Here is a 16544-nt window from a genome sequence, read left to right on the forward strand (position 1 = left end):
AGAAATTCTTTAGTCAATATCATGAAGCACCGAGGAATCCAGTTGTTATTTTTTATGATCTATCGTGTCTATAGGGGCATCCTGATGTCTGCTCAGTCATTTTAAAATCTTAAATTATCTCCTTTCACATATTTTATTAAAATACTATGTTTGGTGCTTTTACCGTAGCAATTTTGCTGCAGCTTATAGAAAATGGTATTTGATATAAGACTTTCTTCTCGTGACAGGAGTAATTTGCAATAGTATTCAGATTATTCTTTTTATCAGAGAGAAATAAATAACCCTATGACTATTTTGTATTGACATATTTCATGTTGTGTTCACCTGGTCTTCTAATAAATTCAACAAAAATCAGTTTCAAGTAGAGTCATGTAGATGTGACCGGTATATGAAGGGTTAAAGCCGACTGTGTTCGTATTTCTATGAAAAATAAAGAAAAATAGGTAATAATTATCCAAACAATTGAAATTTTCAACCATTTTTTTTGTGGTAAGCAACAACGCCTTTGTTGTGACAGAATGAGGGTAAATTATAGGGTTGTCTCTGCTTACGTGCCGTTAGATTATCATCATAAATGGCAAATAGTAGGGAGTTTACAATTGCTACACTCCAAGTGAAATTCATGCCGAGTGGATTGTATTGAATAAGAATAATTGCTTTAATGCTCAATATATACTTATTCTTTTTTGACAGAACGGCTTCGACATTTGGCAATTTTAGTAATTTGTGATTTATAAAGAATGGTTTCCAACTGTTTCGTCTCTGAGTGGTATTCTTTGTTTGTATTTATGAAATGTTGATTTAAAAAGACATTTGAAATACTTAATTTTGTGAAATCATGTAATAATTGTTTTCGCTACAATACCTACATTGTTCATGTCAAAATATGTCTAACGAATTTAGGCGAAAGTGAATTTCACTTGATGGCGTCGGCTGGCACACATTACCACACTGCTCAACGAAGTTTTCGTGTGCTAGACAAAGAAACCTACGCCCTACCATCAACTATATAGAGAAATTCCGTATAACCTGACAACGAATACATGCCTATTTGGACTGTCCACATGACCCCAACCATTCAGAGCATTCTCAGAAAAAAACGAAAATCCTTACGATGCGCAGAGATGTTTTAGTTTTTTACACATTCTCATGAGGGCTTTAGATTTTGTAAACTGGAAACTATTAATGTCCCTGTCACACTTTGGCGATTGGGAAAACCTATACCCAGCTTATGTCAAATTAAGCAAGCTGGAATATCTCAGTAAGTTGTATATATATAAGCATTTGTGCTTGCACAAACTTTCGACGTATGCTATCATGCACGGGCCATACTAAAAACGTATAACCTATATAGCTATGAACTTGTGTTGAACCTATCTCCAATGTAAGTTGACGCATGTAGTGCACGTTATGGCCGACCATAAACCAAAGCGCATCTGCATCCGACAGTTATATACCAATTCTCGCTGCCTATACATAACGGTAGCTGTAAGAGAGGAACAGGTCCAGTAAGGTCATATGGCAACTGTATTTCTTTTATGAAAAAGCTCAGCATCGGTATACCCTGCGAAAATGACATAAATGCATTTGTAAAAGTAAAACCGTATCACCGTATTGAAATTTATAATGTGTTTTTATACGAACAAACTGTCTTATAATCTGTTTTAAATTGTTTTCATCACAATGACACTCATGTTAGGAAACAAAGTTTCAAAATTCAGCCAATATTGATAACCTTGGGCTTCAAATTGATCGTGAAAAACGCAGATGTAACATGTGGAAAGGGTAAACTGAGACGACCAAATCGTCGACCTTCACACCTCGGTGGATTAAACCTTGCATTGCACGTTGTTGATATTAATTTTGCTACTTTCTAGTGAATTGTTGCCATACATTAGTCGCTTCTTGATTCAATATATTAAATATCATAATGTGCGACCCAAGGATCACCTCGGATTAACTATAATCTATCTTTTGATCGAGGCGAGAAATTTATATATCCTTAGATCTACATTAATACTTGGGAACCTTCTGTATGGTAAAATCACACGTCCGCAACATGTTAACAGATAAGGTAACAAAAACCAACATTGACGGTCCAAATGTGTGAATTTTATCCTTCGAACCCTCGGAACAATTACTTTTACTTGTAATGGATTTTGCCAGCCCGTGAAATGCTGAAAATGTTCCACGAATTAGGCAGTTTCAAACTGAGGAAATCGACTTACAAATTCAAGGGGAAAAGAGTTGACCTTTCTGCATCAGATATAAACGTGTTCACAGATCGTTTTAAAGGTAAACTCACTCCAATCATTTTTACTTCTCATCTCAGCAGATGCATGCATACCAAGTTTCATCAAGATATTGTACTTTATATCGCGGCTTCAATTCAAGGGTGTCAAAGACAAAAAAAAAAAACTATGTATCGTACTTGAATGCATACTAATACTAATTTTCATCAAGATAAGCTAAAAACTGCAACCTCTATCATGTCTACAAGAAATGTGGACGACATTGGCTCAACTACCGTGACTGGTTAAAAAAAATACAAAATTTTAAAAACAAATCTACCATAGTAAGTGTCTAACAATTGTAACACGCAATATCAAATGGTTCACAACTTATGCTGGGGTTCTACCAAGGACAATATAATGTTCTTATGAAAAAGTATCTGTGTTTGCTATGACTGCTTATGAGGGCCCTAATACATGAAAATAACTTTACTACTAGGGCAACATAGTACCGGTGTCGACAGATCAATTTGAGATTTGATATTCGCCATCATAAAAGGATTTTTCATGACGCTGGCTGTAATTATAATCAAACTAAGCAACCATCCATAACTGAGTGGATTAGCAGTAACTACATACTAAAAATCTTTCAAACGTCCATTAACAGCCCGAACTCACTTAATTCCACGAGGCTCCCACTCATCTAGTTATCCCCTGGTGAACAGATTGACTAACAGGAACGACGGAATTATGTTATCATTTCAATAAAATAATGTAATACTGTTTTGGCAGTTGAACAATATTATTTTTGCATCATTCTTTGAGCTATGGATATGGTGCCAATATGTGTACTTGACGCCAGCCCAGTGGTTATTTTTTTAGTAGGTCCAAAGAGGTGGTGATAAGTGTTCTAACCAAAGGAGACAATCTTAAGGCTTGGTGAGTTTTGTTTTTGAAGTATGAATGCAAATGTCTTTGAAGACTTCAACGATAGAGGGGAGATAACTATAATTTGTTTGTGAATGTGTATAATACTGTCCGTGTTTCCATTCAGATCTAAAGATGTTTTAATATTACTAAGAATACCAGCTATAAATGACCAAAACGTCACTGTACAAATTACTGATAACTCGTTATCCCAATAAAATTGAACAACGAAAATGAAATATAGCTGGAAAATGAAGTAGAAGTACGAACTGTATTCTTTAGGGTTGAACAGTTAATTATCTCTGATGATCTGAATTTTGCTTTAGTCAACCATTGTAGTATCTGTTAGGTGAAATTTCTACTGCCTAGTTTCAGTGCTAGGGTTGACTGCGTGTGATTACGGCTGACTACCTTTTGGTTACGCCAAATAAACGTGGTCTTGGGTATAGTCGACGTGTGACAGGGAAGATTTGGCCGGTTTGTGTCAATTGCGTAAGTTTTTGTTTTACTTGTTATAATTTTTCACATCATTGTTACCGTTATTTATCACCTAAATATATATTTTTGCATTTTTCATCATAACTTTCATCTTACTTTATATATCCCCAGTTTGACTTATTTGCATAATTTGGTCCCCACATTTTCATGCTGGCATATACAGTTTCCTCCTGTTACATCCGCTGTACATTCCCTTTCTAACCTCAAGTTATATTCATTATGCTCCCCAACTACAACAGCCACTGGCAAGAAGCCAGACATAGAAACACTAATCGTCAACCAAACCAATATCACGTACCCTACAACGGCCCTGTCTTCCATCGACCTCTACCACCTACCAATCGCCGACCACCAACCAACCCATCCAACTATATCCCACCCCATCGCCGACCTATCTACAACACAGCCTACCAATCAACAGGTAACCATCGACCATTCTGAATAGGGAGGATTACGTTTCAGAAGCAGAGAATCAACTGAATAATCCTAAACATTATGCCATTTTACCGAAACCAATTTTCAAAGAAACTGCTAACATGATTAACAATATTCTTGTCGATTTAGTCATAACTAGTTATCTCAAACAGAAACAATATGACTATCTGTCTGCCAAACCTGATTGTCGCGAGAGACATTTGTACACTTTGCCTAAAATCCATAAGAATCCAACCAAGGAGTGGTTTATCTCGAATAAAATCCCTAAAGGCCGCCCGATTATATCTGACTGTGGTAGTGAGTCATATGCAGTGTCAGAATACATTGATCATTTCTTACTACCTCTAGCATGTCAACATCGCGCCTACCTTAAAGACACAACCGATTTTGTCAATAAAATAAAAAATCTTCGAGTTCCCTCTAATGCTATTTTAATTTCTATCGACGTTTCTTCTATGTATACCAATATCGATAACACTACTGGTCTAACGGCAGTTCGTAAAGCTTACTAGAAACCCAGATCCAAACAGACCCGACGATGCAATTCTACAGCTTTTAGAGATTTGTCTTAGTCGAAACGATTTCACATTTAATGGTAAAACATATTTACAAACTTCAGGGACAGCAATGGGCAAACGATTCGCCCCTTCGTACGCAAACCTTTTCATGGCAGAGTGGGAACGTGAGGTGTTGCCCCTCTGTCCATTTGACCCACTTTTTTACGGACGCTTTTTGGATGACGTTTTTATGGTTTGGACTTATTCTATCGAACAGTTTTGGGAATTCTTTGAAATTCTCAACAACCACCATCCTTCTATCAAACTAACCGCAAACGTGAGTGACAAAAGCATACACTTTCTCGATACCACAGTCTTTAAGGGAGATTCCATAGCAGAAACAAATAAACTGGATATTAAAGTGTATTTCAAAGAAACTGATACTCATCAACTCTTGCACAAGAGCTCCTTTCACCCAAAACATACCTTTTCTGGTATAATTAAGTCACAAGTTTTACGATTTCATCGAATTTGTACAAGATCTTCTGATTTCAACTAAGCCTGTACGGTTGTTTTCTCAAAACTGAAAGAGCGTGGGTACTCTAAACGATTTTTACGAAACATAAAAAATACCACCTTAGCACAGATAGCAGCTAAAAATAGACTTTATGCTGAACTACCTCCAGGTTTAAGAAGTGCTCCATGTTTGTCCAGTAGATGCAAAACATGTCCCCTTATGTCAGAAACTCATTATTTTGTAAGCAACTCTACGAATAAAAGGTACCCGATCCAGGAACATCTAACATGTGAACATTCGAATGTAATATATTTAATTTCATGCAAGAAATGCCCCAAACAATATGTAGGAGAAACTAAGAAGAGTTAGGAACTCACTTTAATGCTCATAGGTCAGACATCAAATTAAAGAAAGACAAGCCTGTTTCTAATCATTTCAACCTCGACGACCATTCAACAGACGATCTCACCCTAATCATAGAAATTGACTTGCCCGAAGATGAAACTACCAAATTCCGTCAATCTAGGGAAGCCCATTGGATTGAGACATTGAATACAGCAAGACCTATAGGACTAAATATTCATCATAATGTAGGCATAGCACCCTTTGCTGTCCCGTTTAATACAACCAGCAATCGAGCAAGCAAGATAGTTCATGCCCACTATAAAAGCCTTCAAGCGAAATTCCCCCATGTCTATAAGCAGAAAATGATAGTTGCATATTCAAAAAATAAGAACTTAAATGATAATATTGTTCATAGTAAACTTAAAACAATCAGTACATAACAGATACTATACTTCTCACCCACCGGGCGAGTTATTTTTTCTAATTTAAGATCAGAATCAGGACAGAAGAAAACCCAATATCAAGACCCTTTATCCTAATTTCTAAATAAAGTGTCTGCTCCACCCTAGGCCTGTACATTTGGGAGAATCAAACCCTCCCTTCCCCGAAATCTAGAAGACCGGAACCTGGTTAAGGTAATTTATCCTTGTTGCGATTCTTTCCTGTGAGTATTTGATTGACATTTTGAGATTATCGGATATGATACTGGATACATGAAGGACAAAGGGTCAAGTGTTTATCGTCAAATCTATTCGTGAGATAAAAGTAAAATCATTATATAAAAAAGTAAAAGAGAGGGCTTGAAATAAATGTTCTCTCATGCTGATAAAAACTTACTGATGTGTCCTCATGACATCATTTTTGCCTTGTTAACAATGTTCTGGAAATGACATCAACGATATGCAGGCTGGTCCGGCTTTGCAACCAAATATTTCAACAAGCTTCCTCTGTAATTAAGCTTTACTAATTTTGCTATGACGTTAATGATGTTGATTCATTGAAAGGATCGCTGTGAAGTTAGTCATAAAATCTTGATCAATTAGTCCTTTTTGCTACACAAATATAGAAATATCAGTCCAATTAATCGGCTAAAAGTGTGTCTCATTATTAGCTGAACCATGTTCAGGTCGATATGAAACATTTCAGAAATGCTTTCAAATAGAAGTACAGTGGTTATCATTTTCTGTCAGCTTAGTTAGACCTACTTAAGATATTTTCATAAACCGACCCAAGGAAAATGACTTTCAACACTGTTCCATACAACTTTTTGTCAAATTTGCTATTATTTAGTTCTGTTCTTTCTTCACGAGGGGCAAGGATTCCATTAAGAGTTTTTGTCACTTTTAAAACTGATGGTAGGTCAAACATAATCGAATAACAAATTCGCCGTTACGGTTCACGGAAAAGCCAGTTTGACTTATTTTATGTAAGAAGGCCCACACCGCCCTGAGGATTATTATGTCTTATGTCAATTCATTTCAAAGTTTGCATTGTCACTGTTTTCATTGTCACTGTTTTCATCCGGGTAGTAGGAGTTTTCAAAAGTTAGCAGACGACACACACCAGTGTCGACAACATACGATCACATAATTATAGTTGATAATGGAGGAGTTCAATAGTAAAGCCAAACATGATTTTGATTTAGAAGTTGTACTGGATGCTCTTAAGAAATGCCGAATAAATGACGATACGATTTTAATGTCAGAATATCTCAGAGCTTACCGAGAACTTTGCAGGTAAGTTAACTGCTAGTTTTTAAATGTTCACATAAATACCATCATAGAAATCATCTTGACTTTTCCTCATGACGCAGATTCAAAATGTTAGGTGAAAATCTAACACACAATATAATCGCATAATTCAAATCGAAATAATGACTTGTATTAAGACCTATTATTATATCCTATTTATTAAGCTGTAAGCACCATGCCTATTGTTTTTACCTGGTAAATAAACTAGCAAGTTACGGAAATTTTTGGTGGGAGTTATTTTAAATATCCACTGTTACTGAGAAATGAGAATGTGGGTTCAACATGGAGTTCAATGTTTTGATTTCGGGGAACACAATGGAAACTTCCTCACGTTGATTTGTTGTACGTATTAGTCAGATATTTTTTACTGGTTAAAATTAATGACACATGATTTATAACTATTTTTATGTGCCATAAAATATTATATATGAATATTATTGAATGTTTTTAAAAACCTCAACATAAACTTAACAGGCATTTAAATTGTAAAAATTTATCGTCGATATATCGTTATTAGTCGACTGCTTGTTTTGATTCCTCCATGCTTCATGAGATCATTAATGTATTGTACTTGGTATGGATATATATCAAATTAATAACGATATATCTAGTCTGCCTCTATTGCGTTTATAAATTTTGAGTCGTATGACTTTTATGGTCCCATCCCGAGCAAGATTGAAATGGGCACCAAGGTAGTAAAGAGTCTGAAAAGAAAGACTATTTCCATGCATTTTACTACGGTTTCATTTCATTTTCATATGCAACGCTATGTGCAAGCTAGCTTTCAATTTTCCTTACGTTAAGTCTTAGTCAAAAAAGGTACACGATAAATACTGAACGATTTCAAGTCAGTCATGTCCAAGCAGTATTGATAACGAGAACGTGTGATTGAAAATGTATTTAGTGAGTCAAGTCAACGTGAAGATTATATAAATACCTTATTATGAGGCGGAAAGTAGGTTAAACATTAATATATACCTGAATAAAAACCTTATTGAAAGTTGACAAATATAAGCCACTTATGAAACTTGGGGTCAACTGGAGTGTAACGTGTTACTGGCTTGCACCTTGGCTTACATAACAGCATGATTTGGGCATTGGGGAATATTGTGGCCTATTTTGCTTCCCATTCGTTGGAAATTTGAAATATTTAAGAGCTCTAACAACGAGTAATAGTGCGAATAATCCCGGATTGTAAACCCCAACGGATATCCTACTTCATTAATTTGCATCTTTGATTGATTTGTTGGTACAAGGCCCCGTGTGCCACAGACTGTTAAAGATCCATCCACAGTTGGGAATAGAAAAGAGTAATCTAATGCCTGACAGGACTTCCCTTTTTGCTCACTACATGGCGTTGTCCGTCCGCATTAGCCAAAATAGGTGCAGATAATTAGGACGTAAAACTTCATTTCATATCTAATCAGTTGAAGAACCTGTTGACCACTATATTGTATATATGACTTTCTGAATGTAATCCACAAGATATCATATCTGATAATTGTTATTTTAATCTATAATTATATAAACCAGAATAATACCGATAATAACATAATGCTGATAAATATCATGCAATAGTGGAATTAGATATAAATAATAAAAATTATACAAGTTAATTCCCCGAAAACTTACCCCACAAGGCTTAATGCTAATCATTTGATCAGTTTTAATTAACTTTTTTGTTTATCCATCGTTTATGGATTCTATTTTGTTAACTCCCAATTAAATTATTCAAAGGATCTTCATTTATTACTTGCAGGTTTTTCAAGTTAACTGGACGATTGTTTGGTTTTGTGGCTCGTGATTTGGAGGGTAAAATGACGATAATAGAAAAACACAGAAACATTGATAAAGACAATCATTATGATTCTGTTCAATCTATTTTACGATATGAAACTGACCAAGGTACTGCAAAGGTTAAAGGTGAATTTCCATCTGGATCTAGAACATTATTACGTCTGCACCACGCATTTGAATTTATAATGGCCTTCATGAAACGGATACGCGAAGGTCCAGAAAATGATAAGACATCCAAGGTGGCTGCCGAAGTTTACAAGAACACTTTAGCTCATCATCATCCATGGCCTGTACAAAAGATGGCGCTGTTGGCTGTTCATCTGCTTCCCGCCAAGAAACAGTTAATTGATGTAATGTGTAAACATGACTATGAGAGAGTAATGGATCTACTGAATGAAGTGATTACTTATGGACAACCAATATACGATATTACACAACGTGTTTATGCGGACTACGATTTATTGCATATTCCGTGATTCATTCATTTTCGGGAAATACTTTTTAAAATTAAACATCGATTAATAGTAAATGCTGGTATTTTTCCGATTTAAAAAAAAACCTTCCTGTCACATGAATGACAATGGCACCAGGCATCCTGCAAGTGATTATTTTAGATAAGATATGTTTATTTGTGATATATTGAACATCCATCAAGGTTGAATTTGGTTTGTCTACTCAGTATGATGTCTGTTGGAAAACCCTCATATCGAATCTAATGATATTTGGTATATATTACATTAACTGTATTTCGAATGACCAGTTTGTATTTGTCGTCTCCCTTTGACTAGTATTAGGTAGGGTTAAACATGAGAAATTTGAAGCCTGTTAAAGATGGTTTCTCTTATTTTCATTTATGAAAATGAAAATGCTTATACTTAGAAAGTACAGGTATTCTAATGATTTGGAAAAATATCAGTTTGTCTCACATGTCCATAATTAATTCATAATTAGCTAAATTAGAAGAGAATTACCAGCAGAATTTCAATGAGTGACCGATCAAGAAAGGTCAAAAAGTCTTTATTTTTTGTTTATCCAGACTGTACATACATGGAAATTTATGATTGGTTAAAGCTCTTAATTATATGCAATAAGAACATAATGATATGATTAAGAATACATGACAATTCATTAGAAACACCAATTAATCAAATAGTTTTCTTAATTTGACACTAAAATATAAGGAAACCCATCTTTAACTGCAATATACCTACATGTAACTAGTTATCAAAGCGTACTCTTTTCTGTGATTCTTTCTGAACAGTTCCCTATGTGTCAAAATCGGAGGTTGATCCACTGTCTCGTTTTTCTTAGATGATGCGGACCAGTGTACAATCATAAAGGTAATGTTGAAGTTAGATTGTCTTTGTGAATTGTGATTATGACTATCCTGAATAAAAAATCATTACATCGAAGGGTCGTTTTATGGGCAATTTATTGTAAAAAATATTGTCATCAAGTGCCATTACTGGGAGGGAATTGTTTAATTTTAATTCAAATGCACAATCACTAAGCCTATGCAAACTACAGTAGTCAGTAACTCTATACACCAAAACCAAATAGGTACAGGGATGTATTTTAGTAACCAAGACCGTGATACTTTCAAACTAGTATTGGAAAAACCCATGAGTCACCAACGTTGTATTCGACATAACTTAGGTTTTCAGATAAAGCTCGATAGTCTCAACTGGAAATTCTCCTAAACAACATAATAGCTAAGACCCATAATACGTAAAATGTGGTTCTCTGTGAATAATATCTACGTTGTCAACAGTAAGACGTCAATAAACGGAAATGGAGTGATAAATTATTGTCAAAGACATATTACGAAATAATTTAATCGTGGGTATTGGAAAACACGAATTATCTACTTACTTCCCTCTTACAATGTAAATGGGTGATATTATGAATTATATGTCTATTTAGTTTTTATAACTGTTATATCCTGTGGACTGCTTATTAGCAATAAGCAATTTTCTGATCTCTTCACTAAGATTTTTGATATTGCTATGTTTTAAGAAACTATACTATGTATACAAAATTTGAAGCTCAGCCACACAGGGTTTTTATTTCTTTGAATTAAAAGACATACATATACTCCTGCAATAAAAACCACAACAAAATCCAAAAACCTATTTTATTCGATTGATAAAGTAGTAATCCATTCAAGTCTTTTCCTAAACACATGTGGCTTTCCCGAGTGAGAGAGTTGTATGAGATTACCTCATTTATATATGCCTAACATTCTAATGTAGGGTATATTTCTGTCCGCCCTTCGTTCCGTCCGTCTATAATTGTCATGTGAACGCGATATAGGCATCAGTTTATATAAGTTTTTTTTAAATAAAAATTTGGGTACGATTCCACAAAGGGTATCGGACGAACTTCAACCATTGATACGCCGAAATTATGTTAAATGTGGCTTGTAAACAATAAAGGGTGGCAGTTTATGTCAGCAGTTTATGCAATTTTGTGTAAATCAACAATATCTTGGACAGATTGACGACCAACCTTTCATATAGGGAGATAGAAATGGGAATAAAAAAATATTAATATTAAAAAAAGAAAAAAATAAAATAAAATATGCTAGAAGCAGTTGCGTTCTATGAAACATTAGGTGAGGGGACCGAGCGGGGGCCACAATATTTTTCACATTTTTCATTATGCAAAATGATACAAAAAAATTGAAAGTGGGGGAGCGGCCAGGCTCTTTTCTTGGAGGAGGGGGCGTGGCCATTCCATAGAAACGCCACTGACTGGAAGTGGAATTGTCATGGGTGGTGGATGGGTAGTGGTCACAATCGGAGAGTTTGACTAAGATTTGGCATCATGTGCACCTCTCGCATCTTTTGAGCAACAATGTATAGGACGTATAGTAAAATGAATAGAATATCCGAAAATGAAACGGTTTACTAGAATGGTTAGGAGCATTTACGTCATATGAAAACATGAAAAACTACCTAAACAATCTTTATATTTCACACAAATATTTACAAATAAACATATAACTAAACAAATATATTCTGATGGAAGGGAAGCGCAAGCAACTGTAAATGTGAATAAATATTTTTTTTTTCGTTAATGAATTTATTTTGAAAACAAGGTATTGGTAGATGGCTGAGATATTTTAACTCAAATTGTATGAGAAGGTTAATGACAACAACCTTAATCTCATGCTCCTATATGGGTCGGTTTAGGCAAATGACGAATTTTTTTTCAGACATTAAACATTATGTTAAGATAGTTATCATAGTTAATTCAAGATATGCTCCAATATCGTCTATGAATTTTAAGGCACTTAACCTGAAAGACATAATGTTACAGGACATTTCAAAGCACATCATGGTAATCAGTCTTCAATTTAATATTTGTTTTATTTTCCTTTGTTTAGCTTTGGGGTATTCACAATATTGTCAATGTAACCTTTTAAAAATAAAACAGAACTATACTTTAAGTAATTATTGTTGATTCATCAGTAGTAGATCCATATTGATTGCCAGTCACTATTGGTTCCTCTTGGCTTATATTGCGTTTAGGGCGATTGTTTCTGTTCGCCTTTCTTCTACGGAAGATTACTGATGCGAGGTAAACAACGCCAACACAGACTAATGTGATGCACACCGAGATGGCGACTACAGAACCCGTACTCAACTGAGAAGGCTTTGGTCTTAATATTTCTCCATCCGGACTGGTTTGAGCTGATTGTATCAAATACTCGGCTTCATTCTCAATTTCCCATGAACTCGAATTCATTTTATAGACGAAGAACTCTTCAATTTGGGGAACATACTTCGTTTGATCAGTAAATGGTGGTCTTCTAACAGGCAGAAGACCTTGTGAATTGAGTGCTCCTGAGATAATGCAATAATAGATGGAACATTCTTGGCTGATGATAGCTAAGTGCTGACTGTAACCTTTAGGGCAAGCTTTAGGTCCACTGTATTCTTCATTCTTTCTGTAATACTCCCGAAGTGTCATAAGCGGGCTCATTTTCTCTTCGTTGTTTAGGTTTTCGTTTCGGTTTCTGTCAGCTAGCGGGTTTCCACTTTTACAACTAAAAAATCCACCAAATGGTAGTGCGCCTGGTGTTCCTAATTCATAATCGTCGCTTATACAAACTTTCAAATCACTTCCTACCATCCTAGTAGAGTATTCAGCAGGGCAAGATTTATCCATTGTGACTGGATTATCGACGTGAGATGTGAAGAGTCCACCAAACAAATAACCGGAGTTGCGTGGTACGGGTTTTGTTGCAACACACCAGTAGACTTTAAGGGTGGCAAAGGAATATTTAGTTCCAGATTGACAACATCGACTCCACCATCCACAATGATGACAGGATCTGTAGGGGACACTTTTCTCATAATGCTCTGTGTATAATTGTACGGCTTGATAATGAGTTGGACAAGAATATTTACCTGTTTTAGGATTAGGCTGGTTAAGATTTCCACAAAGATTTCCTGCTTCTGATCGAGTCATAGTACATGTCTGGAATACGCCACCAAAGGTTAAATTAGACACAGGCGGTTTACAGCTTCCATCGTCCACATTGGCATGGAATGAAAAGCTTGGAGAGTTAATATCCATGCAACCACGATGTACGTTATACTCATAGTATCTACGAATAGCTTCAAATACATATTCTCTAATTTGCAGGGTGATGCTTACGGGTAGTTCTGGAAGCGTCTCTGGTGTGATTAGAAAGAATAATGGATCTCCAGCTCTATCCATTGCAACTAAATTGTCATTTAATTTTTCAGCCCATTTGTTCACAGAGTAGTTTTGGAACGTGTACATTGATCCACCATAAGCAGTAATGTATGAACTGGTTTTACTTTTGTCATAGGAATCTTGCATTTTCTTGTCTGTAGATGACTTAGTACTGGCACTAGCGTGAACCACCCCAAAAAAATTAGCAGAAGCAGATGCCAGGATTGAACGTTTGTTTTCCTCATTTTTTAAAACCAGCTCTCGACTAACAAAGTCTTCCTGGGTCAAGGCTGCTCCAGCCGTTATGGTGTTGACGAAATGGGTTCCAAAATCTCTAACGACCATTTCACTCAAATACCGAGCTTCATTTGTACGATTCAATTGTATATTGGAGCCGACAGAATGCAGTACTTGTTTAAACTGAGGATGAAGTTTGGCGTTTGGTTGAAGTTTAGCTACATACCCCGTGTATCTAAGCTGTACTCTAGTCATAACCGATTTATCCATAACCTGCTTCGATTTGGAATTTAAGTAATCATTGGAATATTTCCCACTTATTCCAAAACTTTTTAACTGAATGCCAGCATCAGCATTAATTGACTTTGAAGTAACACTTGAGTAGTTGTGCCAATGAGTTATTAGTTCGGCGTACTGGTGAATTCTGCTGACTCTTTGTGGAATCAAATACACATCATCTGGAATCAGATATTTTCCATCAATTGTCATTTTACATTGAGAATAGTTTGATGCGATAACCATTCCTGCATATTTATTTCGCAAATTATCCCATCCATAAATTGGTAGAACTTCAAATGTGTTTAGTTTTATTTCATTGTTATCCATACATTTTCTGTAGTCGGATGGACTCAGTGAGACAGGACTTTCACCTTTAAGCACAAGTCCGAAAGCAACTGTTGTTAGTAAAACAAGGTAAACAAGAAACAGCATGTTCGCAGGCTAAAAGAACTGACGATAAAATCTACACCTCGTAATGTTTATAAAGCTTTCTCAAGATTACTCACCATCATATGACAGGAAATTTCGTTATGAAATTTCCCTGTTTTGAACTTCCTCTTTTTAACTCTATTGAATAGTTATATATTGGCAATGATATCTACTAGAAGGGAACAGTAAAGCCCTGTAGTAACTGTGGTTTCGATATATTGGTATACTGTCAAAACAGTTTTGGCACCTAGACGAATACGTTCGTTACTTGATACACAGATATTCATAATGCCATAATATCATAATCACGTATTGCATTTTTATGTTTTGTTCTGTGCTCAAGATAAATCATCGGTCAGTAACCATTTCGGATATTAAACAGATACAGTATTGGAGAACCCTTTCGTCGACATCGATTGCAAATTAGCCAAAAATTGATGTGTTTTATTTAACACATCCTCGCTTTAAAACATGATCTCTTGACAATAAAAGGGTGCTGTGTCTAATTTTCTTCCCTGTACTGACTAGTTGTTGTTGTTCTTACAAGTAGTTGAATTACATGTTCAAGCTTTTATATATATTTTCCTCGAATTATTACATATTCCAAACCGGTTAAAGGGATAGGTTCGCCATCCGTTTGACCAATTGTACTTAAGTCAGAGAAACGGGATTTCTTTTCAGCTAAGGTTATCGGTAATGTTTATCACCTCTCAACGCCGTCGAAATTTTAGCCTTCAAATCTATGTGTCTAGAATAAGCCACTTCAGTTTCGAATTGCGCGTACTCTTATAAAATACCTCTTAACGAATTCAAAGATCATTGCACATAAAAACAACGTGATCGTCAAGTACCGTAACATGGGGACGGAAGAAACGACGTTATTGGTGTGTATAAACAATGCAAAACACTCAAAGACGATTTAATGAGTAAAGGCAAACTCCTAAATACATCAATATTTACAACTGTTTCAAGTGACTTATTATGTTCAGTAATAAGTTTAAATGTTTAAATGACGACTGCCATTTGTTGAGACTGCCATGTAATATAGAAACGACATCTATAGATATAGTAAGAAATAGAAGCAATTTTGCGATATTTGTACATTTCTATTACTTTTAGAGACTATTTACATTTTATTCAAGATCCTGATCAGACAAGTATCTTTACTTCCGGCATTTCACATTTATTTCAGTTGTCAAGTGATAGTTATATTGCGACCTGAAATAGTCCTTATCTTTAAAGGATTATTCTGACACATTATTATTTATTTAATATTTTATTTTGACTACCGATTAGCCAAATGTTCATTATATACACATTTTGGATCCATATCGTACGAAGTTTGTGTTCTCTTTGTTTGCTGGTTCTGAACTACCAGCCTGTATTGGGTTTTTTCGTTTCGAAAATGTTGGGATACAACTTATTCATTTAGATCATATGAGATGCAAAGATTATCTTGATATAATGAGTCAATGTCGTCATGCGTTTTCTACGCACATCAAAAGAGAATAACAATCGAGAGCCGTGTACAGATAGTGTGCAAATAGACTAGTCGATATTTTGATAGTAATAAGCTGTTTTCTATGTTATATGTCCTGATATCACATGTTGTATTTATGTTTGTCTTCAAGGGTTAAATGATATTGAAATGGACGTAATTCTGGCCTCATGCAAATTATATAGTTAATTATTATTATCGATGATACCGTACTCTGTAAACTTTTGGCGAAGGTTTCAACCACTGACACAATGAGAAAATGTGTTCAATGGCTTTACAGAAAGTGGTCTAACCGTGTTTATTTCAGAAATTTCTGCGGCTAGTTACCAACATCTCAGAGTAGACTTAGTCCCTAAAATTTGCAATCTGAATTACAACTTTACTAAATCCCACTTG

General features: G+C 35.3%; 2 protein-coding genes across 2 annotated transcripts; one reads left to right on the plus strand and one right to left on the minus strand.

The window, feature by feature from the left end:
- Positions 1–6971: 6971 nt before the first annotated feature.
- Positions 6972–9474, plus strand: LOTGIDRAFT_228823 (hypothetical protein; the record flags this gene model as incomplete). Its single annotated transcript, XM_009059828.1, has 2 exons — positions 6972–7186; positions 8961–9474. Exons 1-2 carry the CDS (start codon positions 7053–7055, stop codon positions 9472–9474), a joined length of 648 nt encoding a protein of 215 aa, XP_009058076.1. The 5' UTR covers positions 6972–7052.
- A 3322-nt stretch (positions 9475–12796) lies between these two features.
- Positions 12797–14557, minus strand: LOTGIDRAFT_72260 (hypothetical protein; the record flags this gene model as incomplete). Its single annotated transcript, XM_009059559.1, has 1 exon — positions 12797–14557. A coding segment is annotated over one exon (1761 nt), but the record flags the coding sequence as incomplete, so codon positions are not given.
- Between the last annotated feature and the right edge of the window lie 1987 nt (positions 14558–16544).

This window comes from Lottia gigantea, assembly GCF_000327385.1.
Source record: "Lottia gigantea unplaced genomic scaffold LOTGIsca_4, whole genome shotgun sequence".
Lineage (NCBI taxonomy): Eukaryota > Metazoa > Mollusca > Gastropoda > Lottiidae > Lottia > Lottia gigantea.